The sequence below is a fragment of the Phalacrocorax aristotelis genome, chromosome 1, assembly GCF_949628215.1.
Source record: "Phalacrocorax aristotelis chromosome 1, bGulAri2.1, whole genome shotgun sequence".
NCBI classification, from domain to species: domain Eukaryota; kingdom Metazoa; phylum Chordata; class Aves; order Suliformes; family Phalacrocoracidae; genus Phalacrocorax; species Phalacrocorax aristotelis.
In genome coordinates this window covers 184,572,354-184,599,942 of record NC_134276.1, presented here as the reverse complement: position 1 = coordinate 184,599,942, position 27,589 = coordinate 184,572,354, and the positions used below count along the sequence as shown (strand labels likewise).

The following is a 27,589-nucleotide window of genomic DNA, read 5'->3' as shown; positions in this document are numbered from 1 at the left end:
CTGAAAAGTATAAAGCAAAACCATTCTGCCATTCCTTTGAAGAAGTACGGAAGAAAAAGCTCAACCAGAATGCTGACTCTTTGACAGCTGATACTTGAAATTAGATGTTTTCTCTTTTAGAATAGAATTTAACTATGATCTGGATTTTTTTTTTTTTTAAATTGTCAGGCAGCATTACCTGTTTCATGAGTGTTTTCATGGGGTAATGTGTGGCTATATTACTGCACCCATATAAAAGTAATTTTCAAATTATGAAGCCAGGCCCTGCAAAACTCTCGTGTGATCATTGTTAACCTCAAGCAAGTTAAAGAAGTTCAAAGCCTTTTCCATCCAAATTCTCTTGCTTTCAGCTAATACTGTTGTTATCAGATCTTTAGTGGAAAAACTATTCCACCTGTGGTTCTTATGCAGACTGAGGGTGATCTTTCTGAACTATTGCACTTATATAAAACTATTAACAGTCTACATATTCATATTAATCTCTTCTTGATGGGACCTTTCCACCTCTGTTTCTCCACAACTCATATGTTCATCAGTTGTCTTACGGATCAGACAAGGGCCTTCAAGATAAAGTGGGTAGAATTTGCCAAAGCCTAGTGCTTTATGTCATGATTTAGTTTTACTTATAGTTCCAGCAAAACTTTTAATTGTATGGGGGAGAAGTTGCAGATTCTTGTTGATCAGCTGATGTTGTTCCCATGCTTCCGTTTGCACACTGCAAAGTATTATTAATGTGCACTGCTGAAAGACTGGAAAATTTCACATTTAGATGTTTAAACAGGGATACCTGGGGCTGGAATCACCACAGCTCAATTTAGTGACCTGCAAGTTGGTCTCTAGCCAAAGCTAGTTTTCTAGCCTGCCTTTTTAATTAATGGAGTAGGAGATTTCCCCTAGTTCACCTGCCTAGTTTCTGATAAGATATAAATTACCTTCTGGTGCCACTTTCTCTCTATTGATTATAGAGAGTACTAGACATCTAGCTTTCAGTAGTAAAATTGTAGGCAAGGTGGATTTTGCACTCTGTATAAACTGTAAAATAGAAGTTTTGACTGTTAAAATAAGTATAGGTAGGTACCATGCTGCAGCTGTGTGATACCATCAGATGACAGAAAATAATGAAGCAAACCACAGAGCATTATGTCAGGAAGATTTGGAATGTCTGCGTTGTTTTTGATTCTGTGTGCTTCTGCAGCTGTCAGTGTTGAACACTATTATTTTGTATTTGATTTTCTACTGGTTAGTCTTGGGTAGATCTAGCTAGTGAAAAACAAAAATTAACATCTACTCCTGAAAATTCTCCTTAAATGCTAACTGTGCTGCTGGGGAAAAAAAAAAACCTAATTGAGAGCAAAGGAGTAGCCTCTTTCAAGCATTTTCATCAATGCTAACATAGTGTCATGCATTCATGTAAATTTTCACAGTATGTTTTAGTCATTGCATTGTTTCCTATTGAGAGAAATGGGAAAATGGGTAAACTATAACAGTAGAATTTAGAAAAGTTACTATGTCTTGGAAGCAGCAGAAGGAGAAGGTATTCAAACTGACCTTCCTGGATATATTATTAGCCAGCTTAGCCCAAGTAGGAGTACTTGTAAGGTAAGTGCATGTGACAGTAAAGTGCTAATCACAGATCCCGTTTCACCATTATAAGTTCTGAATATCTTCAGTTTGCTGGTACCAGTGAATAGTGTGTCAGCCTAATGTGATAAACCTGACTGGACAGTCATTTGTCTGATATGCCAAATTTAATTAATACCTAGACTTTGTTATACAGCGTGAACTCAATTTTTGTAATAATGAAATTGTAACTCAACTCAGGAGAAATGGCATTATACTTACTTGTTATGGGTTATGAGAGAACACAATTTAGAGAATATAATAATTTGCTTGTTCTCTTTTGAAGCATCTAGTTATATTGGGAGTGTGGGACTCTACAAAGGAGAATGCAGTGTAGTTTTCCAAAGTGTTAGCACCATATAGTAAATGTTGACAACTTAAAAAATATTTTTATTCTCTCTGAGCTTATATTGTGGTACTGGTATTTGAGCATTGTGTGAGAGTTGTTACTTACCTCCATTTTCTGCTGGGGATGAACCCTTCCCATGTCTCCGGGTTGGAATAATGGATCTGAAAGAAATAAAATTAAACTGATAAAAAATGTTTCCTTCTCCCACAGCTTCCTGGTTAGGGGTTGGATGGTCTGTGTGCTTGTGGAGAGTCTGTAGGAGCTACAAATACTTTCTCTCCCTGGAAACTGGTTGTTAGGCAGAACAGAGGTTGTCCAAAGATTATATTGATGTCTTGTGAAGTGTGGGACTCCAGGAATTAATGTTTGTGTGCGTACTCTATTAAAATACCAGTCCCCTGCCTTCTGCTTCCCCACCCCTATCAGAATGACAGAGTTGAGATTGTTATTCTGTCTCTGGTTTTACTTGTATTTTAAAGTAAGGCTGCATTAGCAGATCAGTTAACAAAATATTGTTTTTGATACCAACATTGACTTTTGGTAGAAATTTGTTGATGAAGAATTAGCTAGCATACAGTCCATTTTTTCACTAAAGTAGAATCATTAAGAATAAGAATAGAGCTGTGGGGAGGAGACATTGCCAAACAATGCATTCTTTTTTGGTTTGGTTTCTGAATATACAACAAAAAAGGCTTACGTAGGGACTGTTTCGCATGTTACACATGTAAATAAGATATTGCATGTAAAACTGACTGCATGTGTTAGGGGTCTTACGTATTGAATCATAAGCAGCGAGAAGGAGAAAGTATGGAACAGTCATTTGACAAGACAATATACTAAAAGGCTATTTTCCATGTTGCTATCAGGTCTCAAAAGTCTCTGTGATACAGACAGAAGTGTTTTAACAACCCTTTTAAAAGTACTCTCTTTATATTTTGCTTCATAGTTTTTATTTTTTCATCCTCAGGTTGAATGCACATTTTGAGGTGAACCTTGATTGCTCGGTTTCTCGAGCAGAAATGTACTCTGAATACCTCTCTACCTGTAGTAAATTAGCTCGAGGTGGAATACTGACATCAACTGGATTTTATAAATGTCTGCGGTAAGGCAAAAATTTCATGCAACAATAAGCAATTGTACGTGCTCAATACTAACCTGTAGCTTTAGATTTCTTTGAGGAAAGATCTACCGTGTTGAGTTTGAAAGACATCCAGTTTTGGAATTTTAATTGAAACTAATTTTTAGAGTTTGTTTAACTTTATTTCATTCTATTTCAGGATCTTTGATAGGGTTCCTTCTCTGTTTATGGTCCTTTTAATTCTTTTGAAGGAGTTTTTGGAGGTATTTTGGTTTTCCCTTAAGTTGTGTGAGATGTTGGCCAACCATCTGGTGGACCTCTGAGTCCTCAGTGATGAATACTCAAATTGTCTATTGGAGAATCCTGCTGTATTGCAAAGATGCAGGCATTAGTGCAATTACCTGCACACAAGAGCAGTTAAAAGAAAAGCATTGTAAGAGGATTAAGTTATTGTGTTTATCAACATAGATTTATGTTGTGTTTGGCAGAACTGTCTTTCCAAATCATACAGTGAAGAGAGTAGAAGATCCAAGTAACAATGGTCAAGCACATATACATGTGGTAGGAGTGAAAAGGAGAGCTATACCACTTCCCATTCAGATGTACTATCAGCAGCAACCAACTTCGTCTACCCCAGTTGTCCGGGTTGATTCAATTCCTGATGTGTCTTCGTCTCCTTCGCCAGCAGGTTTTTAAATTAATTGAATATCCAGTATTTTGCGTTGATTCTGAAATGACAATAGAAGACAAAAGTTTCTGAAAATAGTTTGAAGGTGTTAGAAGTCGGGGCCACGTGTTTTAACTGATTTTATTCAATAATGTTAAGGAAAAGTATTGCAGTATGTACTTGCATGCTGTTCTCTTATTTGAGGTGTAACCCGTACACTTGTCAGTCAGCAGACAAGACATTGTTGCTGCATCATTAATTCAGATGCGGTATTGCTGAGAAGAGAAACTGCTTCAAATAGAATTACAAATTCAAGCCTTGGATTTTAAAATATTTGTTACGTTAATGTGTTTTGAAATAATTTTTGCTTCCAAACTTTTACTGTGTTTATTTCAACAGGAATCCCGCATGGGCTACCAAGCGTAGGAAATCACTACCAGAGGACCCCTATTAACCAGTCTTCAACTTTGACAGCAACACAGATGTCTTTTCCAATTCAAGGTGTTCATACTGTGGCACAGACTGTTTCTAGAATTCCACAAAATCCTTCGGTTCATACACAGCAGCAACAAAATGCTCCAGTGACTGTTATACAGAATAAAGGTCCAATACCCTGTGAAGTAGTGAAGGCCACAGTAATACAGAGCTCTGTTCCCCAGTCTGCAGTTCCTGTTACTATTGCTGTAGGAGGAGCACCGCAAGCTTCTAATCAAAATCACAGCACTACAGGACCACAGCCGTCTGTCACTGTTGTTAGTTCTCAGGCGTTGCTTCACCACCAACCTGTAATTCAACAGCAGTCTCCACTGCATGCAGTGGTACCAGGACAGATACCTTCAGGCACTCCTGTTACGGTAATTCAGCAAGCTGTACCTCAGGGTCATATATTTGGCAGAGTACAAAACATACCAGCATGCAGTTCAGCAGTTTCACAGGGTCAACAGCTAATCAGCACATCATCACAACCTGGGCAGACATCATCTCAGCAGTCCTCTATTGGCAACCAGCAACAAGATACAGTCATCATAGCACCACAGCAGTACGTCACAACCTCTGCATCTAACATGGTTTCTGCCACCACAGTTCAAAATTTCCAAGTAGCAGCGGGACAGGTGGTTACAATCGCAGGTGTCCAGAACCCACCAACATCTAGGGTAGGGTTTCAGAATATTGCACCAAAGCCTCTGCCCTCTCAGCAAGTCCCACCTGCTGTGGTACAGCAGCCGATGCAGCCACAGCAGCAGCCTCCACCACCATCCCAGCAAAGTGTAGTGATTGTAAGCCAGCCAGCTCAGCAAGGTCAGACGTATGCACCAGCCATTCATCAAATAGTGCTTGCTAATCCAGCTTCTATTCCCACTGGTCAAACTGTCCAGTTGACTGGACAGCCAAGCATTACTCCATCTTCCTCACCATCCCCAGGTCCAGTTACAAATAATCAAGTCCCTGCAGTTATGTCATCTTCATCTACCACTCCTCAGTCACAAGGACCCCCTCCTACTGTCAGCCAGATGCTTTCTGTAAAGAGGCAGCAGCAGCAGCAACATTCACCAGCATCATCGCAGCAGCAGGTACAGGTACAACAGCCGATACAAATGCAGGTTCAGTCACAACAAGCTAATACAGGAGTTGGCCAGCCTAACTCTGGTGAGTCTAGTCTGATAAAACAACTGCTTCTTCCGAAAAGAGGCCCCTCAACTCCAGGGGGGAAGCTTATCCTCCCAGCTCCACAGATTCCTCCACCTAACAATGCAAGAGCTCCTAGCCCTCAGGTGGTTTATCAGATGGCCAATAACCAGGCACCAGGTTTTGGAGTTCAAGGACAGTCTCCAGCTCAGCAGCTGCTAGTTGGACAGCAAAATGTTCAGCTGGTCCCAGGTGCAATCCAACCCCAAGGGGCAGTACAAACAGTACCCATTTCGAATTTACAGATATTGCCAGGCCAGTTGATCTCAAACAGCCCAGCAACTATTTTCCAAGGGACTGGTGGCAACCAGGTTACGATAACAGTTGTGCCAAATACGAGTTTCGCTACTGCAACTGTGAGTCAGGGAAATGCAGCTCAAATCATTGCTCCAGCAGGAATTGCAGTGAGTGGAGCACAGACAGGAGTTGGGCTACAGGTGCAAACACTTCCAGCTACTCAAGCACCTTCAGCTGGACAATCACCTTGTGCTGCTGCTCCCCCATTCAAAGGTGATAAAATAATTTGCCAAAAGGAGGAAGAAGCTAAGGAAGCAACAGGCTTACACATTCATGAACGTAAAATTGAAGTTATGGAGAATCCTTCCTGCCGAAGAGGAGCTGCAAGCACCAGCAATGGGGATGCAAAAGAAAATGAAATGCAGGTGGGAAGTCTTTTAAATGGGAGAAAGTATAGTGACTCCAGTCTACCTCCTTCTAACTCAGGGAAAACTCAGAATGAGGCCAATCAGTGCTCACAAGTCAGTAATGGGCCATCATTAGAAATGGGTGAGAACGGAGCTCCTGGAAAGCAGAACTTTGAACAAATGGACACACAGGAAATTAAAAGTGATTTGAAGAAGCCCCTAGTTAATGGAATCTGTGATTTTGATAAAGGAGATGGTTCTCATTTGAGCAAAAACATTCCAAATCACAAAACTTCCAATCATGTAGGAAATGGTGAGATATCTTCAGTGGAACAACAAGGGAATTTGGATGCCACGCAGCAAGATACTGCCAAAGGTGATCAAGGGGAAAGAATTTCTAATGGGCCTGTATTAACTTTGAGTAGTTCACCTGTTGTAAGCGGTACACAGGAGGCTGCGAAACTGTTAACCCAGCAACTTAGTGGTACCAACACTGATTTACCTAATGGACCTCTAGCTTCAAGTTTGAATTCAGATGTGCCTCAGCAACGCCCAAGTGTAGTTGTCTCACCACAATCTACAGCCTCTGTTATACAGGGGCATCAAATCATAGCAGTTCCACACTCAGGACCTAGAGTGTCCCAGTCTACCCTGTCATCCGAAGTTCGGTCTACTAATGGCACAGCAGAATGCAAAACTGTAAAGAGGCCAGCAGAGGATAATGACAGGGAAACTGTTCCAGGAATTCCAAATAAAGTAGGAGTTAGAATTGTTACAATCAGTGACCCCAACAATGCTGGTTGCAGCGCAACTATGGTTGCTGTGCCAGCTGGAGCGGATCCAAGCACTGTAGCGAAAGTAGCAATAGAAAGTGCTGTTCAACAAAAGCAGCAGCATCCAACCACGTATATACAAAGCATGGTCACACAGGTATGTTGCAGTGTTCTTTTTACGTTTATTCCAACTGTGATTCTGACTAATGCTGTGAAATAATCCGGGTGAAAATGTAAACTCAGTCGATATCTCTTGCATAGTATTTAAAATATTCAGAAAATTATGGTTTCTGTTGTTTCCCAGGCTAAAGTTCTGATAGTTTGCATACTTTGGTGTCAGTAACAGTAGTGGAATTTAAAATTGTTTGTAGTGTGATAATATACAGTAAGGAAAGAACTTGTGCTCACTGATTTCATCCTTAAAGGATTAACTGTTCTGAAAACAACAATGATTTGTTGTATTGTCTTGTAAAAATGTCAGAATTGTTCTGCATTTTATTCTTGGTCCTTATTGTTTATGGAGGGGTGAATATGCCTTTTTGCACATTGATCACCGCAACTGCTTCGGGCTTGCAGTGAGTTGAAGGCCTTGCATTTAAAGGTGATCTTGAAAGGCCCACTTCGGGTGTTCGCTACAGTCAGGAGAAAGTATTGTTTTGTAAATTTGTAGAAATAGTTACGTTTGTTTATTGCAAAGTATTTGTAATGTTTATTTTATCATACAATATGCATTGGGTTTTTTTCCTGTTTGACACTTCGGAGAGGGCTGTTTGGTTTTCTTTTTTCTCTTTCTTTTTTTTTCTCTCTTTTTTCTTTCCTTTTTTTTTTTTTTTTTAAAAACCATTACCATTTGGAAGTGGTTACTCCGTAACACATTACTAGAAATGAGGTATGGCTATCAGCTCTGTGAGCAATAATAAGTACAGATAGTCGTGTTTAAGATTATTCCAGTCTCTAGAATTTATTTTAGCTTTGTACAAGGACAGAAAATCCCTCTCCAGAAAACGTTCCTAACCTGAATAAGAGCAAAAAGAATGGAATAGTAGGTCTGGCAGTCACAGAGTTCTGACAGACTGTGGAGAGGAGAAATGAAATCTTGAGTGCATGTTAGTGCATTTTGACCTTGAGGTAAGACAGGTCTTTTATTTCTTACCTGCCGTTTTTGTTTGGGGGTTTTTGTTGTTTTTATATGATTTTTGTTGGTTTTTGATGGGGTAGCTGGTATAGACCTTATGGACTTAAACAGAGCTAGAACTCAAAAATAAACAAGTGATGGCTAGTGCTGCTTCTTTTTTTGTGTCAAGTTAGGTTTCTATTGAAAGCTCTTTTGGCTTTCCTTCATCTCATTGTCAGAAATCAGGACTAACAGTTAACAAGTTTTCATCATCTTTGTTTCCTTTTTTCTGTTAACTGTCACACCACACAGAGTTATGTTTTTAAAATGTCTTCAAATTCACGTGTGATTTGCACTTAGGTTTTATCAGAGAGAGATCTATATTTTTCAGATGTTCTTCATCTATGTTCTTACTATAAATGAATTGACCAAAATGAAAGTGTCTTTTGGCAGTACAGGGAGAATGAACTAGATTTTTCTGTAGCGTGGGTGAAAAAAAAGCAAGTTGTGCCTTGCATGGCTCACTTACAGTGAGTGTCCTTAGCTGTTACAGTTTGAATTTCTATTATAGCTTTGCTAAGGATTTGGCTGAAGTAAAAAATGGTACAGAATGGAATAAATATTATCTGTGCTTATTTATTCCCTGCAGATGTGGCTGACGGGAATTTTCAGTTGTCTGAAACAGCTATCAGATTTTCAGATTTTTGAGAAGAGGGGAGTAATACAGTTAACTATTTAATTTGTATTGGATTAGCTGTTCTATCGTGATAATAGAGGAAAAAAAGAGAATATTTTATGTCCTGATAATGTCTTTTTTACACTCTCACTAGCATCGCTGTCGTTAATAGTTCCTACGTTTTCCATTACCTGTACAAACAGAAATGCTACCAGCTGGGTATGCCATTCAGTGCAGATCATAATAACTTGGTTTAGTGTCTGCTTCTATGGAGGTTGGCTCATTTTCCTGCCTGTAGGATGCCCTTGCTTTCTTCAGAATTTAAAGGAATGTGGGAGAAAAGGAGTTCATCAGTTTTGATCTTGGTGAACAATGTAATTTGTTAGCTAATTGCCTTAACCATTACATATGGCTGTTTATGAATCATGTCTATCATGTTAATGCTAAGTACTGACTTACAATAGAACCCACTTTATAGTACTCTGTTCAGATATAGTGAACATCATAGTTTGGCTTAAGACTCTTAAGGATCTTTACCACTACTTTAAAATTAATTTGTTGGACTATAAACAGTACCAAAGTCATTCTGGCCAGCTCTTCTCCCACACCCCCTGCCCCTTCCCAAAGCTGCTGAGCAGCTGCAGTAGTCAGTTTTGTTGGAAAAGCAGATGTTAAGTATTTCCAATATTGAGTCTGCTTTTAGGAGTATCTTTTAAGACATCCAGGAATACTAAGATGTAGCCAAATTCTCTTGAACTTGGTTTGAGTTTTAATGATGACTTTTTTTGAGGTTAGGCCCTGTATAATCCCCTATTTTCTTCCTCCCATTTTGAAAGTTGTTTTTATATGATAAGCAGCTTTCTTGTCCCTGACTTTTTGAAAGGCCACAGCTAAGGAACGCTGTTTTCAGTTGATCGTCTGCACTGTTTTATCCTCTCTGCAGTATCTAATGTATACTGGGTGTCTTGCAGAAGAAACAGGAGAACATGGGTCTTTTTGTGAGCAGTGTGAAATTTATTGTAAATAGAACCCAATGGAGAAAAATGGTGAAGGACAGGGAATAAAGGGATATATTAGCTATGGCAAAATTACATAGCTGCTGAAGCTGTTAGTGTGTGATTTCCTGTTTGCTTGTCATCTTAAAATTTTATTTTAAACCAGAGCTTGTATTTCAGAGAAGTGAAAAAGGGATTGAGGAAGAATATGTGTAATAAAAATACAACGCAATAGGAAGGCTGGAAAAGGACATGTAGAGGATAGAAAGAGGGAGGAGAGCATTGCTTATGCAACTACAGCAGGATTAGTTGTCATGAACTGCAGAGAGGAGAAAAGGAAGATATTTGAGCTGAAGATAAGGAAGGACAAGCAAACGCGGAAGGGAAGGGAGCAGCAAAGTGAAAACCAAGGAAAGCAATAAAAAGAGTGAAATAATTCTTAAGGGAGTGTAAAAGTTAGAGATTTGTTTCATGTTATGAATGGTAGTTTGAAATGGGCTGGTACTATATGCTTGGGGGGGGAAATGTTGACTTAAATGTCCTACTAAAATAATGAAAATAACACACTTGCTGTTTATGGGACAGCCCATGTTGTGCTATCAAAATCCAGTTAGACAAGTACAGGTATCTTCTGTATATACTCTGTGATTTTTCCATGTGAATTGTACACCTCAGCAGAATTCTGAAAAATACGTATAAACCGACTTTAAAGATTTTTTTTTTTGTATTTTTATACATAAATTGGGCTGTGGGTATATGGATTATGTCAGAACAGGAACATATGATACACACAGTGTCAAAATTCTTTTCTTGCCTTTCCAACTGTGTTTTGTAAGCCCATGAAATGTAGTCTGAGAGGAGACGGAACTGGCATTTCACTTTCTTGGCTTCCTTTTATTTCTGTGATCCTTGCTCCTGGATTATTGCTTTCCTGAGGCATTGTGAAGGACCAGTGGATGAAGAAGAAAAAGAAATGAGCAATTACCTACATTTTATTTGCTATTCCACTTTTTCTTAGTCCTCTTCAAACGCCTCCAAAACATCTGTTGAACATAACCATGTTGGTTTGTCCCAATTGTTGTGTGTGTTTTGAAGGAATGCTCTGATATCATGCCAAGTTCCTAGAAATGAGCAAATCTGATTTAAATTGCCTTATCTGGCTTTTAAAGTAATCACTTCCCTGCTCATCACTGTCATCCCCTCATAAACAATACACTTCTCTTAAGGCCGCTCACTTGAAACATGCTTGTGTGGAAATTTAGGTGGCAAAAACTGTGTGAGCATTGCCTTAACTATTTGCTCCTGCTCTCTGTTTATTGGGAAGCTGAGAACTGCCATGCACCAGAAAGCAGGTGTGTAGCCCCAGGAGGTGTAATTCATTCCTTGCCGCAGAGCAAATGAGTTTCTCAGCTGGAAGTACTGAAATACAGAATCTCTATGCTTTTATTGCTCTTTACTTGTGTAGCACACTGTTGCAAGGAGACTTAAACTCTGTAACCTAACAACAAGAAAAGAACATTTATTTTAGTGCCTATCTATCCACCTCATCCCTTCCTCACACCCTTCCTCACACTGCTGTATTAATTTTCAGTTTATAAGCTACTTTTTTATATATGTTCATTATCAGGGAGAAGCTAAACATAAAATTTTCAGTAATACCAAACTGTGTATCCTATGGTACTTCAAAAAATATTTTTTACTAATAATTAACTGTTTAATATTGAGTTAAATGTATTTATTGTGGGTGTGCACATGTTAATGGTGGGAGAAAAAATGCAGCATAATGCTTTTAAACTGCATGTGGTTCTATATTTCAGCAAGACCCCTGTCATGCAGGGTTGCAGCACGTTCTCCTGCTGATGGCACAATAGGCCTTTTAAATAAAATGGGCAGGTGTCATGCTAAAAGAGAGGTATCTATTAATACATAAGGGGAATGACACCATTCATGAAATGGAGGTGGAGGCCATTTCTCACCCCAAGCCATAGGGTTTGTTATTCCTGCCACGCAGTGAGCTCGTGTGCCCAAATGGAGGAGCTCTTGTCCATAAAAATAAATTAGTATATTTTGTAAACAGTGCGTTCTAGTTAGCAGAAAACTCCTAAATTTATTCTTGGTTTTCATGACCGTGCTGGACTTCTTTTTTTTCTTTTTTTTTTTTTTCCTTCTCTCCCTGCTCCTTCACCCACCTCATTATCTCAATCTAAAGTCACCCAGTCTAGCGATAAAATCTCCTTCTGCCTATTAAAAGTAGGCTGTAGTATCTGTTCTGTAAGTAGTCTGTACAGGTATTAAGGGTTTGTATTTATGTAGTTTAAGTGGTCAGTGCAAATCATACTGCCAGGGCGAGATCAACCACATCAATGCAGGAATACATCCAAGAAAGCAGAATCTTAAGAGGATCATCTGTTTTGTTTTATATCTTATCTATAATACCAATGTATAAGGTAGTAACAGATACTACTTTCTGAATCTGTACTTAAGACTAGCTCTTAAAATTTTGCTTGAATTTGAGCACTGTGTCGTATTGCAACACTTCACTAAATTATTTATATATATATTTTTTGTTACTTTATATGCTTGAATTTGTAAATCTTTGAAGACTGCTGTCAAAGAATTTTCATTCCAAATTAATTGGATAAGTGACCAAACAGGTGCCTTCAAAGTAAGCATCAGGGATGTAGTTCAAGGAATGTACTTTGAGAGTAATATAGCCAGCATTGTTAGCCTTGGCTACCCATCGCATTTATTTCTGTTGCAACGTACTCCCCTTTTCATTGGCCCAGGGAGCAAGATGGAAGATTATTCTTTGAAGCATCCTCACCTGCATTTTAACAGACACTGCAGGCCCTTGATGAGGCTAATACCTTGTTGATATCTTTTATGTGGTCAATTCAAAAATGTCATTTTTTATCGTGAAGATAAGGCATGACTGTAGTTAAAGGTAACTGGTAAAGTTCAGGTTAATTAAAGATAAAATTAGGATAACTGGAAAAAATTAAGTTCAGTAGAGCTCCACTTTTTACTTTGTACCTCAAGGAATTCTTTATGCATATATTTGCAGCTCTCTATTGTACAGGAGTCGCAATAGCTGGATAATGAAAAAAGCTGGAACTGCACCTGAGCTAGAACCTACTATGATGGGAAGTCCATTGCAGGGATCCTGATGGCTCACTCTTACCAGGCAGCTCCAGTTCAGCTGGGCTTACTCTAGCTATGATTCAACATTTGACATGTTTCCATGTTGGAAACATGTTTCAGCTCTGATGCCAGGTACGCTTCTGGTAGAAGAAACATGGTGCTAGAAGAGCCTATCTGCTTCCAGTCATGTCCAGCAGAGCTGAGCGTGGCGCAGTCTCCATGCGAGAACAAAATTGACCTGGAAAGCAGAATGACTGCATTTATACACACTGAACCTGAGCTAATGAAGGCCACAGCTGGTGTCGTGTTTGAGATGTCCTTAATTTGCAGTTCAGGCAAGGAGCCCACAAGTAATGAAACAGTGACTGTAGTTGTTTTTTCTGCTTTCCTTAGTATATGGTCAGTCAGGTTTTACCTCTGTGAGATAAACTGTTGATGGCCAGCAACCCACGTAACTCAGCCAGCTTTGCATAGAGGATAATGAAGTTGCAAAATCCTAACTTCTATTGTCAATACTTTAGATTCTGCATCTGGGCCCAGGCACTGCAAGCTAAGAGACGTGCCTTGAGTCAAGATCTTCCTACCAAGACCCTAGTAATTCACAACAGGGAAAGCAGAAAGGCTCCTGTAAAGCATGTAAAGGAATTCAGAAGTCAAATTCAGCACTTGCTATTTTAGGGGTTGCCATCAGAAACTAGATTAAAGAAAAGAATCAAGTTGTCAGAGAATGGTATTTCTGTGCCTATTTTCAAAAAGTTGCTTCAGACTGCCCTGCGTCTTGTTACCTTTCACGCTGAAGTAATTTCTTTGTGCAGTGTATTAGTTTTGGCTCCTTTAACACCATTTGTTATGTTCTGGGGCACCCAGAGACATGTCAAGCGTGGTTACTAGCAGGTCAGTTTATGTGGAATTAAGTGTCATTTAGAGCAAACTTTGCAGAGTAGCTTAGATCCTTTGAGACAGAAAATCACTAAATATAAATGCATTCTTTGTCAGTGTGTGTATGTAATAGAAATATATATTTAGCTGCTCTGCTTCTGTTAGTGTTTAGTTTCTCAAATTTTTTAATATTTATATCCTGCATAAGGACTTCAGTCCATAAAATGGCACTCAGCGAACTTACGAAAGGGGATACATGATTTTGTTATGTATTTCAAGAAAAGAGGTAGGTGATGCTGCATGAGGTACCTTTCAGTCCCAAGAGCTAGTGAGATCTGATTTGCAAAAGTGCCAAGTGGTGGCAATTGCAAATCATATAATGGAGAGGATATAAGAAGACGCCATGAAATGCTTTCAAGTGTACTAGAGTACTGGGTGTTTGGTTTCTTGAGGAACCTGGGATCATTAAACATTTTTGCTAGAGGAAATTGTATTAAATTTTGATGCCGCAGGGAAATTTTTTTCAATGTTACTTCTCCCAGAAACACTATTAGGAAAAATGAAATGTCTGTCATAGTTCTTTATGTTAAAGGAATAAATGACCTTACATAATCATTGCATATCTATATTATAAACTAGGCAGCACACAGAAAGTATTTCTGGGTACGTTTCTGGAGAAAAGTAGTTTAATATCTGAAAAGCAAAGACTATACCTAATTTTAGTCATGTCCTGTGTATCATGCAGTACTAAATCGATACATAGAGAGGAGGGGAAAAAAGAAAACAAAAATTAGCAGTATTTTTGATCTCTTGAATGAAGAGAGGAAAGCTTCGAGATGGTCAAGCATAGGACTTATGTTTCTAAAATAAAACCTAGGAAAACAAATGTTACTTCACTTTATCTGTTCATTTTAAAATATAATCAGCAAGGTTAATATGCAACCAATAAATTGGACTTAAAAATACATGGAAGTTCTAACTGCCTAATGCTACAAGTTTGAGCAAAAGTACTCTACTTTGCAGTACAGCAATAATAAGAGAATTCTAAACAACAACAATAATTCATGAATTTCTTTTCCATTTATCAGCCTTTTTTCTTCCTCACTGGAAAAAAAAAGGTTAGAAAGAAATTGGAGGAGAAACTGAATTTTAACTTTTTGTGTGGAAAATTGTTTTGCTTTCTGTTCAGTTCCATTTTCAGCGTGAAACATTTTGTGTTGTGAATCTCAGATCTCCTTGTTTGAAATACTCAATTTTTTTAATGAGATGGTATTAAAACCTTTGAATACCACTAGGAGAGTTTGCCAGAAAAACCCTTGAGAAAATTCATAATTCTGGATTAATTGCAGGGTTTGCTTAGAATGGAGTAAATAATACATGAGCCGCACATTGAATGATGAGAATTAAATGAAATACTGAATTCATTCAGTAAGCTCACTCTTCCTCCAGCACATTAAATGAGACAGAAGTTCTACAGGGATAAAAAGTCACATAAAGGCCATCATAACGTATTGATATCAGGATGCCAAGTGAAGATTGCAAAACAAGCTGTACCGCTGACACTCGATGATTTTACTTTCAGCTTTACTTCAAAAATGCCTTGTTTAAGGGACGTTGATCCTAAAAGGCTCCACTTGTGTTTACCTTTTGTTAAAAGATGTAGTGTGAAGATTTATTACCCCATCTGTAAAATAGCTTAGACGTCTTCAGATGAAAATCATTGGAGAATTCAAAGTAATTTGTAGTTACGACTAATGGACTCAAGAGTCCTTTCTTACAGCTTGCCACAGGTACAGATCATAGGTATCATACAATAGTTGTGCTGTGTTTAGAAGTTTCGCTGCATTTTGTCTGATTTTTATCAGGATTTATGCTTGGACATGGGAAGTGTTTTGGTTTTGATTAGGCTTTTTTGCTGTCTTTTTGGTCATGTTTCTAGTGTTGTATGGTCTGTGATAGTTATTAACTCGTTACTTTGTGTGGCTGTTGTCCACAATGCCAGTAGAGCAGCAGGAAGAAAACATCCATACACAAATGAAATGCCAGAAGTTGCACTTAACTGTTTCTTTACAGTTAAAATCTAAAGCTACTCCTAACAGAGCTGTAAGGATATAAACAGAGTATTTGTGCACCATTTGAAAGTGCTTCTTTTATAATATTCTTATACACAGACTTTGAAAGTAGTTTTGTTTGGTCTCTTAGAGTGTTATGTTCCTTTTCTGTCAGTAGAGACAAAAAGGATTTGAGGTCTTCATTGCTAGATAATATTCAAAAGCTTAATTTTTTTATTTTTGTCATCTTTATAAATGTCTTGCTGGCCAGAGCCTTCTAGGAAAAAAGAAAGAAGAGAAGCAGTATCCTGACATAAACACAGTTCTGAAATGGGAAGTATCTATTATTCAGAAAAGAAAAATAAATTACATATTTTGGCTTTGTATTTTAATTTTTTTAGGTCACTTTTAAGATAACTTCTATTCACTGTTAAAATAAGTGTCTTGAAATGTTCCAGGGGAGCAAGAGGGAACACCTTTTTCCTTTCTGAAATGTTTGTATTTCACTGTATACAAGTTGTATGGCATGTTTAGGCATTCTGGGCATGTGGTGTTCTGTGTCAAGGTACGTGTGCTTGCTGGTTTTACAGGAGCTTAAAGAATTATATAATTTGCCAAGTTTTAGAGAGAAAAAGATGTGTCACAGTTTGAGCCTACTGGTCTTTGATAGTGCTTCTTCAGCATTGTTCAATTTGCCTTTTCTCACGTGCTTTGTTACACAGGCTGATGCATACAAATGTGGCAGTTCAGGAATTCCACAGATGCAGCACATATGCAGTTCTAGATATAGCGTTGGTCACTTCTTTTTACAAATGTTTTCTTCTCAATTTACATAGGAAAATAAACTATTCCTGTGCTGATGATGTTGCAACCCCTTGAGTTTGCATGGGTTTTCTTTTCTTTTCTTAAAGAACAAATAAAGCCTTTGCAAAATAATGCTAACCTTTGCTCCGCTAGTGCCCTTGAGGAATTCCTTTACAGTCATAATTCTGTGTTTGAATTTGGGCATAAGGTTTAGTAATGTGAATATTAGAAACTTTTGCATAAATACTACAGTGTAAAAGTTGTATGTCCCTCATGTTACTGTGTCTGTTAATGGTTATTCAGTATTCAAAGTGTTAAAACCTGAAAACTTGTGGTTGATTAAAGTGTAAAACAAAAGATCCTTGAACAAAGGTAAACTATGTCAAGTCTTGAAGTAAGCCCTGTTTAAAACTGTGTTTTAACTTTTTCTACAGAGCACACCTGCAACGTCGATACCAACAGTGCAAGTGCAGGGCCAGCAGATCAATTTGCAGCCGCCTTCATACACTGCAGCAAGTCAGCATGCAGAGCAAATGAAAAAACCTGGACAGAACTTCATGTGTCTGTGGCAATCTTGTAAAAAGTAAATGGCTCCTTTCTTTAACTACCTTTCGCTAATATGTAACAGATGCTTGTATATAGAAGGTGATCCTACAAGTTCTATCCATTCTGTTTCCTTAAGTTACCTTATAGTTTGTTAGTGGGGAGAAGAAAAAGTAAAAAGTTGTGAGGAAGCTGAAGCTGAGGTGGGGGAATGCAAGGCATTTAGCTGCTCTCAGTTATACTTCAGAGCATAAAATGGGTATTATGTCGCTTGCTTTTAATATATTGATTCTTCAGTAATAAATATTGTGATGTAGTTAAAGAAAATTCTAGCTCTGAACTTTGTACTCTGTATTGCAAATACAAAAGTAGTTACTGTACTCCAGTTATAAATCATGTTTTGACATTTTCTTGTGTTCCCAGCTTTTAATCTTTCCTGTGTTTCCAGTTTTGCAAGAGCAGGTATTTGCAATTCAATGTCCTGGTCAAAGTCTTATTTAGTTTATGAACAATTTTAGTAAATATGATACCATCTGTGTGTCACAGCGCTCCATTGTCACGAAAGGAAATAAATAAGAGCTTAGCCTTAAGACTAGACAGCAACGATTAGTCTTTTTTTGATTTGTTGTTGTTGGCTTTAGAAGAGGAGGGGAATGAGCTAGCAGTCTTTTGGATATAGGCTTATAAAAACATACTAGCCATGTTATCGGTATATATATCTTGACACTGATTTTTTAAAATAATATAGGTTTGTGAATATGCTTAGAATATGCTCAGTGAAGGGTACAGATTGGTGAAACAAAGGTAGTTGTCAAACAGCCGCTTTGAAAACAGTGAGAGCAATTGCATAACATATAGGATGGGCATGGAAGAGGGTTAGACACTCCATCATTGAAGGACAAGACAAAGGGAGCATAAAGGTGAGCTTATTTGGCAGAAGGCTGGTATGTAGACATTCAGAAAGTTGGGATGAAATGATGGAGAAGTTAAAATCTTTGGAACTGATTCTGAAAATGAGGCACTTCAACAGAATTAGGGGAATACTGGAGGACAGTTCATCTGTAGACCCCTGAAGCTGTAATTTCTGTTTCTCTCGTTCCTTACAAACATAATTCAAAGATCATTAAGTCAATGCTAAGACATATGGATTTTAGGTAGGACTCTGACTGGTACTGGAGAGATCTGGCACTTTTGAAATCATTGACCTGTTTTTACCTTAAAAGTGATATTTGTTTTTTTGGTAGGTGACACTTGTCTATGTAAGCAATACATGTAAGGCTTTACTTTTTACTTTACTCCTTTACTGCTAATGATTATAACCGTAGAGCCATGCTCTACTGCCTGCACAATAGATGCATAAACACCTGTGTTGGTACAAGAATGGGTTGTACTGAGGTGGAAATGAATAGCTGGGGCAGTTTCTTAGCAGAAGCCTTGCCAACCTATATGATCTTGAAGAGTTTGCTGAACTACAGTTTTGAGGCATAAGTTAGTCACCAACTTTATTTTGTGTCTAAAGTTGTGTAGAGTTGAGGTGACATCTAACCAGGAACAAGCTGATGTCATATGTGAACTAGGATGTCAATATGTGCAGACAAATTTTGGGGCAGAGAGAGGAACAATACAACTAGGATTACCTTACATTACCAGTCTTTTTGTAAGCCTGTCTTAATATTATTCTAGTAAGTTTTTCTGAGACTGGAGGTAAGGGCTATGAGGCCCATACTTTAGAAGCTGATCACTCTGTTTCATTTCAGAGATAGTGTATTATTTCTGTTGCTTTAGTTTCTCCTGCCATTACTTACTGTATTGGGTTTTGTTCGTGGTTAAGTTTCATTATTTTCAGAAGACTTCACAGATTTTGCATTGATAGATTGTAGTCCGGGTGACACACAGCACTTGTTCTTATGCTGTCTCTCACTTCAAATATTTCAGTTCCAGCCTAAAAACAGTTTAGATAAATGTCGTACTCAGCATTCTCTGTGGTGAAGAGAGCACCAAAATATTGTTAGCATCCTCCTCAGATGTATATTGTTTATTCATATTTCTTCACCAGCCTGATTAAAACCAGGAGTATCAAATCTCCTGTAGGCTTCCTGCTTTTAACGGACATAAAGAAAAATCTGGAATTGCCACCTGCTTTTGCAACTGTTTTATTTATAGCTCTCAATCTTAGCTGTTTTTATTGAGTTGTTCAAGCAGGAAGCAAGAAGATTCTTTTGAGTGGGTCATTAGTCTATCTGAACTTGGCATCCACTACTTGGTTTCATTCATGATTGCGTAGCATTTTTTTTTTCCTAGGTATTAAGCAGGGAGGTTCATCGTAGTAGAATGATAAAACAGTGTTCCTTTTGTGGTGTTCACAATTAACTGGAAAGATACGACAGGAGGCAAATTTGGTACAGTCATTTACACCTGTTTTGCTATGCATGTTCTTTAGGTTAATTCTCATATTAGCATAATATTAACATTAAGTTTCCCTTCCAGGATGTATTGCAGAAGGCAGTGAAGGTCTTCAAAAACATTTTACTGAGAATCAGAATAAATACAAATAAATAAAATAGTGTGTTCTTTTCCTACTTGCTAACTTGGCTGCTGTAGTCAGCAACATTCCAGTCACGTGGGTGTGAGTTCTGCTGTTTCGGTTTTTAGAACTGAATTAGGAAACATTATACCAAGATTTTGAAATAAAATGCAACAGATTTAGTAGTGTCTGAACACAAACAGATCAGGCCCAATTACGAAAATAGTTGTAATGATTGGTCTCTCGCCGCTGTATTCAGGTTTAGTATCTGAAGTGGAAGTAAAACTCTAAAAGGTGTCCATCAGCCCTCTCTTTTGCCTTGGGAATGTAACATTGATGTTGAACTGTCTGCAAGTACTGCTAGTTGTATTTGGTGTAATTTAAAAGCTGCTGTTTTGTTTCACAGGTAGACAGGAGAGGTCTGTTCTTGAATTACTTTGTATTTAAAAAATAATTGGAAATGCTATTGAATCTTCACTGCCTGTCAAGTCAGCTGTTAGTTTAATATTCTGTTCAGCAGCTGAGTGGAATGATGGAGGAATTAAGTGGGGAAACAAGAGTCCAGACTCAACTGACCATATTCTCAGTACTTAAACTATTTATTATTATTATTACCATGTTTGGGTGTTTCTTTAAAGAAAAATAGTTTTTCTCTGCAAAATAATAGTAAATTTGAATCTTCTTAGATCAGTGATTGAAGTATAACACTGAATGTGTTATACAGTGAATGAACCAACATAGCTGAAATAGCTTTATTTTTCTTAAAGCCTTGCCATGTTGAATAAAATGTTTTAAACTACATTTTGGGTTTCACTTATGCTGTGAGATTTGTTTCATGCATGCCAGGAATTATTGATAAATAGGTTTGTGCCAGGCTTAAGTTTACAAACTGAATTTGCCCTTTATTGTAGAAGGACATCTTTCTGTCCTCGGTAACATCATCTTTCACTGTTGAGCCAATGTAGATGTAAACCATTTTATTTTCATTTCCTGCTATGGGCTATGTGCACCAACAGCAAGAGTCAGGTATTTCTCCTTCCCAGCTTCCCTTCAGTAAGAGCTGACTGGCATAGAAAAGATGAATGCTTCTTAAGAGAGTAGTATTTATTGCCTACGCAGAAGGTAATTGCTGTAGTAGAGGTGGTTATTGCAGTAGGTTTCATTTTATAACTAAGACTTGTCTCTGGGTGAAATTAACTCTTTGACACCTTTATGGGGTTCAGGTAACAGTATCTGTACGCTTAGGCCTATGTATCGATTGCAAGTATATTTGTGTAATGGGCACTGTTGAAATGAGTGGTAGGGTGTGGAAGGAGGTGACTAGATCAAATCACCTACTGATCTGCTATTCATATGCTTAGTTATGACTTGAGCTTGTCCATAAATGACTGCTGTAGGTTTAAGATGTTGCTTCATCCTTGGCTGCTTGCTGCAAGTCTGTGATTGGAGGACATCCCCCTTGTGGCACTGTTCAGCCCAGGGAGTTCAGTCAAACATCTCCACACAAATACTTTCCTTGTTAACTGAAACCAAAACACTGGCACATGAACTAGAGTGGCTGAGGTGGGTACATGTGTCTCCTCTTCGGTAAGGCTGCTGCACCAGTGGCATCCATCCAGCAAGTCTGTGAAGGCAGCTGATGGTAGTGGCTTCTCAAATGGCAGCAGCTAGGTTTCTAGACCTCTTCTGTCCAAGCCGTAAGTGGGTGTTGATGAGCTGGGTTAGTTGTATTGAAATGACTTGCAAGCAGCTAAGTCTTTTGTTAGTTTTGGCCGTTTTTTCCCTGTCAAAGTAAGGGATGCAGTTTCTAACACTTGAGATATGTTTTAAGGTGTCTCTAGACTAAAAAAAACACACTTTGAGTTATTCAGTTTTCATTTAGTACTGTTTGAAATATAGTGGTTCTCCATTACCATCTGTTATACATTAAAATAATACATCTCTTCTCTGTGTGACAATTGGAAAATACAAGTCTAAGAACTGTTAACTCACCAGTATTTTGAGGTGGCATTCACAGTGAATTGTAACTTTTCTACCACTTTGAAACAGAAGAAAGCTGTTATTGGGCTGAACTCACTGTAAGGTTATGTGACACCTGAGCTCTCACCAAATGGAACATACAGAAAGCACAAGACACACCATCAAGTATTACCAGGCCAGGCTTAGGACAACTTCATGTTTTCTACCGATGCAGAAGTACTTCATTTGATAAAATACCTCATGTCATGTGCTTGGGGGCCATTGGCAGGCAAAGTGCTTAGTTTGAAGTTATGGAAAGTCATTTAAAAATTGAGGTTTAAGTGAATATGTTAAAAAGGGTCACATAAGTGACATTTTCAGACTTCTGTATGCCACAGGAAATGACATCTAGCCATTTTCCTGATATTTAGAATTCAGGTGGGAAAGAGCACTAATTTCCGTCAGTTTTGACAAGGGTACAGTATTGAGAGCAAACAGGATGAATGGTGTGCATTGCTTTTTCCCAATTAAAGGTTAAATAAGGTCTAAGTATGACTGCCAGTGAAGAAGGAAAACAGGACTAGGAATACATGAAAACCAACTTTTTTAGCTGTGTATTGCTTGTTTTGCTTGTATTGCAGAGAACAGATCTGTTGGAATTAACATGCATTATTTCTTTGGTAAAGTATAAATAGAAAAATAGAAGCATGATACTTCAGTTGGATTTGGCAAAACCATATTGCTGTTTATTGGTAGCTCACTGGTTATATATGTCCATGTTTTTCCTTCTAAAATTTTATGACTTTTCATTTATCAATCCGTGTCTTGTTTCAGAAAATAAGAATGTTTAGCCAGTATGGGTTATGTTTGTGATATTTGTGCTTTGCCATTAACTGGAAAACAAAAGCCTTAAATTCCCCTCTCCCTCTTTTTGTAGGTGGTTTCAAACACCATCACAAGTTTTCTATCATGCAGCAACTGAACATGGAGGAAAAGATGTCTACCCAGGGCAGTGCTTATGGGAGGGATGTGAACCTTTCCAGCGACAGAGGTTTTCCTTCATTACCCATTTACAGGTGCAGATTTTCTTTCATGTATTATGTCAGAAAATAGTAGGAATTTCATGACAAATTTTCACACACCTTTCTTACTGTCCTTTTCTTTTCCCCAAACAGGATAAGCACTGTTCCAGAGATGCTTTGCTTGCGGGATTAAAGCAAGATGAACATGGACAAGCAGGAAATCAGAAGCCTTCCAATAAGTAAGAGACCTGAGCCTCATTAGCAGTAGTGAAAATAAGAGGATTAGAAACTATTGGAAGAATTGGTGTATTTATAACTTGTCTTGTCAGGTGGACTCTGCATATGTAGAGTCTACAACAGTAGTCGAATCTGAGGTCCATTACAAGAAGATAAAGTGGGCAAAAGAGGGAATATATTCTGATGGGGAGGTGTGGTTGCAGATATCACAAAAAGAACAGGTAATTCTTGAAGGTATATGGTCAGTACTCTGTGATGAACTTTGATCTCAATATATTCTCCTGGTTTTTCTCAACTGGATAGCATTTTATAACGTTTATTGTAACAGGAAGGTGCCGTAATCCAGATGGAATACAGTTGAGGTGGTTTGTCTTGTAACTTGCTGTATTCCTTCAGTTTTGTGGTCTAAATTTGGGCTCTTGTAATACACTTTCCTCTAAACAAGCAAACAAGATAAATACCAACTCCTCTGAGTCTTCTAATTTTGTGCTGCTACCTGGAATCAGATTTGGTTCTCCTCTTTCCCAAAATTATTTCAACCATCTGGAATTAATATTGGAGAGCACAACCCCATTGCTGTGGGGTTCTGGGGATGCTTATGTTAATGTTGGAGTTATTCAGGGTTCAGTTACTTGTATTAAGTGTATTAAGACTAGGTCTTTGTTAGTAACTTAACTGGAATCTCTTTGTTGGAAGCTAAGGATGTAATTACATGGTCCCAGGCAGATTTTTGCAGTCTGTTCTGCAGCTAGTTAAATTGCTACCAAGCTGCTGGAGGCAGAAGAGAAAGTTGAGTATGAAAGCTGAGAAATGTAGTTTGGGAGTCCTTTTATTTTTTATTATAAACAAACATCTTAACACAGACTAACGATTGCTTTATGGTGCCCTGTTTCATTACACTGAACAACATTCAGACCTCTGAAAACCACAAAATGAAGAATGATGGTAACGTAGTCTTAAATATTTGGTAAGTGGGAAGCATAGGGCTGATACCATCTACTAGCATGTTGTGATCTGAACTCTGCCTTTTCAAAAACGTTCCATCACACAGATAACACATCCAGTGTTAATCTGTGTCCTCACAGGTTTCTTTAAAATTGGCACAGGTACTCCTATTAGAAAAAACATTCATACATCCCCTCTTCTAAGGCAGAATTCCCTAATTAGGTCAGATTCTGAAAGTAGGAATTTATATGCATAACCAGCTCTCACTGAAGTATAGAGGCTGCAATATCACAAGATGCTAAGGATGTGATTTCAGAATACAAGTTGAAATAAGAACATTCCACTCCTCAGAGTAGGATGTTTTGGCTCTCCCTGCCAACCCCTTGTTCTTTCTTTTGGCTATGCGCTGCTTTCAGTGAGAGAACTGGCTTTAGTTCTTGTCTGATTGCATGGTAAATCAATTCTGTTTTTTTTTTTAAAAAAACCCAATCAGTCAAAAAAATGGGTTTGCCAGATGAGTGGAGAACACTTGCCTCACAGTCAGCTGAACACCAGGACAGGAGGTGGGCTGGAACAAAAGGAAGGGATGAGACCTTTCTCTGTCAGCGCTCATGACAGTTCATACATTCAGCTGTTTTATGAAATTATAGAGGTTCCCTATCTGTTACTTTTACTCTCTTCCCTCATGTCTTGATTACTCCTCTTTACCAAAGAAGTAGTCAACAAACAGGAATATTTTGATCATATGTAACGTGTAACACACGTAATCTTCCAGTGCTGCCACAGACGTACATTTGCAAAACCAAAAAGGGCATCTAGCCATATGAGGGAGACAAGGCTCCATAATTTGCTTTCCAGAATCGGTGACTTGTCAAATGAAACCCTGAGCTCGCTCCAGCAGGTCACCTCGAGTTGGCTTACATGGTCGTGTCTGAAAGCTGACTTAGAAGGTTTTGCCTTAATTTACTTTTTGTTCAGTCCTAGAAACTTGTAAGGTGTATCAGTACGCCACTGATAGTCCATATGACTGAACTCTTGTATGGTGTGGAAACAACTCAAAGAACTGGTGCTGAGATGAAGCATGTATATAAGCCATCGACTTTTAGGCATTAATTAAGCCAACTTCCTTCACTTAATCCCTCACTGTTATTAAAACTACACCTACCTTGGAGAGTGCAGGCAGAGAGTTACTGGTGCTGGAAGTAAGATCTGTGGAACACAGTGTAACAAACAAGGGCCCATTCCCTTAATCATCATTTCTGTCTGTCATAATACCAAACATACTTGACAAATATCTGTAATGGCTTTTGCTAGAACCAAGTAGGCAAAGTTAAGCTGCATTACAGAGTTGGTTGTATACCTTATTTCTATATTTCTTTGCTTTTAAAGTTGTGTTATATTAACTCTTCCTCTTCTGGTTTTCAGAGGTAGCTGAATATTACATTACAGGTAGCACTAGCAGTTAACTGTGTGTTGACTGTAGCTTTGTGCATTTGAAGCAAAGGTGGTAGCTTGAGCTACCAAAAATATTCTTCATGCACCATGGGAGTGGGGCAGGAGTTAACTTTAAATCACAAGATGAATGGTATTGTTTGAAGTTAGGTTGATAATATAATCAATGAAATTCAAGAAATCTAGGTGTTTCTTAGGAGAGATACTTGCCCACAGACACAAGTCAGACACTTGATGTCTTAGTAACTTTTTATCAACTTATTTTTTTCCCAAAATCAAAACCAGGAGACAATCTTTTAATATCTTACTATTTATTGCAGTTGTTGCTGTTTCAATATTTCTAGAATCAAGGGAACAGTACTTCCGCTTTCTAAAATACAGTATGATAGGCGTTGAAGAGACACATTTGGAACACCCTCCATTGATGAATCCTTGTTCTTCTCAATACAAAACAAAAATGTTCCAGAAATTAAAAATGAAGATGCTGATTCCTTTACTGCAGTACTCAGTCTCGTATAAACATGTGTCAGTGCCCAACAGTTTCTTAATTCAGCCCCTCCCCGCCTCCTTTATAAGGGTTGTCAAACTCATTTCCATTCAGGTGATGATGACGGTGTGATTATGAGCTAAGTTTTTAGGGAGGAGTCTGTCTGTTACTACTTTTTAATTTTCTCTTTTTGTGGTTTAAAACCACTCATATGAACCCTTTTTCTAATTTTTAACTAGGTTTCCTTGTCAGAACTTCAGATTATAAAGAAGGTCTCTCTGAGTAGAGAATTCAAGTTTTATTCTTAGAATATTCACTTAGAGTGAAAGATGCCTAAATAATACCCTTACAGGCTAACTTTCATTTTAAAAAATGGAACATTTACATTTGATTTATGCTACCTTTGCAAATCAGCACTGCTGTGTATTTCTAGTATATTGAGATATTCTAATCAGGTTCTGCTAGGGTACTAAAAGACTCCATCATAATATTGTTTGATATATTGAAGGGTGGTGGTATTTTTCACCATTGATACTGCAAAACTTTCCTTTGAGATGACATTGAGTCGTATTCATTAAGTGAAGTTGCGTATTTATACATTCTAAACCCTAATTTTATGAGTAATTTCAAAGTTCTGCATGAAGTGGAGCTTTGACTTCAGTGTTAATACTGAAAACAGAGGACTTGCTTCCGCTATGTTTGTTATTTGTACCAGCTTTATAAAATACCCTGCTTAATTTATTGATCTCAGTCTGAAAGGTGCAGTAACAGGTAATTAGTTTTACAAATGTTTGATGTAACGATTAGATGTTTTATGTCTTAGATCATAACTCATTACTTTATATGACTCCTCACTAACCACAGTTAATATGTATTTTATACTGTCTTAGTGTCTAATGGTCCCAGTGAGCTGGGCCAAGTTTGAATACCTGTATTTTAAGGACATTCTCTGGCCAAATCTCAGATGACATTTACATATCTGCTCTCACAGTTCCTGTTAAATCCTGTCTGATAAAACATTCCTTTAAATAGGTATACTTCAGGAAGTGGCTATGTCCTTAGTATAATGTATTACTTTTCCATCGCAAATGTCGTGGGTGATGAGCAGTACTTCTTTGAGAGAAGTGTTTTTTCCCCATAAAACAAAGTCCATGACTCTCTGAAGGCTTTGTAATAAGGTTTATCTCTGTGGAAACAAAAGGTAAATCACATACCAGCACCAAGTATTAACGGATCTTTGTGTCTCTGTTCAGATTGGCTAAAAATTTGTCAAAATACATTTTCAGAGTTGTTAATCTTCTGGAAAGTGGTGCAAAGCTTACTTTTATTAATTCTTTCTTTACTGCTCTAGGCAGCCAGCTGCAGGGGGTACTGCCTCTACTCCCAGAGCACAGAAGGCCATTGTGAATCATCCGAGTGCTGCCCTAATGGCATTAAGGAGGGGATCAAGAAACCTTGTCTTCAGAGATTTCACAGTTAGTATTGTTTGACTCAAGTATTAGATACTAATTGTTGCCTGCTACTATGGGGCTTTCACAATTTTTTTTCCCCTCTTTTGTAGGATGAAAAAGAGGGACCAATAACTAAACACATCCGACTAACAGCTGCCTTAATATTAAAAAATATTGGTAAATATTCAGAATGTGGTCGCAGGTAAGCATTGTAGATTCATCTAATACCAGTGGGCAATGTTGTTTCTGTTCTTTTAGATAGATACCATAGGCTTTACCTATCCTTTAATAAAGCCAATTAGTATATCGATGGTACAATTTCTCTATCAGTTCTGCACCGTTTAGTTCCCCAAAGTGCTCAGCATCGTCTTGCCTACAACTGTATTTGTGATCCAGAGTTTTGAAATGTATCTGGTAAATTTGACAGGTTATCTTTTTGGAGACAGATGAGAGAAACCTTTGCTGAGGATCTGTCCCTTTTCCTCCCGAAGG

General features: G+C 38.0%; 1 protein-coding gene across 2 annotated transcripts in view; it reads left to right on the top strand.

Moving 5' to 3' along the window:
* ARID2 (AT-rich interaction domain 2) overlaps window positions 1-27,589 on the top strand; it is a 108,956-nt gene that overhangs the window by 77,657 nt on the left and 3,710 nt on the right. For both annotated transcript variants that reach the window (XM_075080955.1, XM_075080956.1), the window contains 8 exons: window positions 2,937-3,071; window positions 3,536-3,735; window positions 4,114-6,974; window positions 16,912-17,060; window positions 22,441-22,579; window positions 22,679-22,764; window positions 26,998-27,121; window positions 27,208-27,299. In XM_075080955.1, coding sequence (XP_074937056.1) covers window positions 2,937-3,071; window positions 3,536-3,735; window positions 4,114-6,974; window positions 16,912-17,060; window positions 22,441-22,579; window positions 22,679-22,764; window positions 26,998-27,121; window positions 27,208-27,299 — 3,786 coding nt within the window. The remainder of the gene's footprint in view (window positions 1-2,936; window positions 3,072-3,535; window positions 3,736-4,113; window positions 6,975-16,911; window positions 17,061-22,440; window positions 22,580-22,678; window positions 22,765-26,997; window positions 27,122-27,207; window positions 27,300-27,589) is intronic.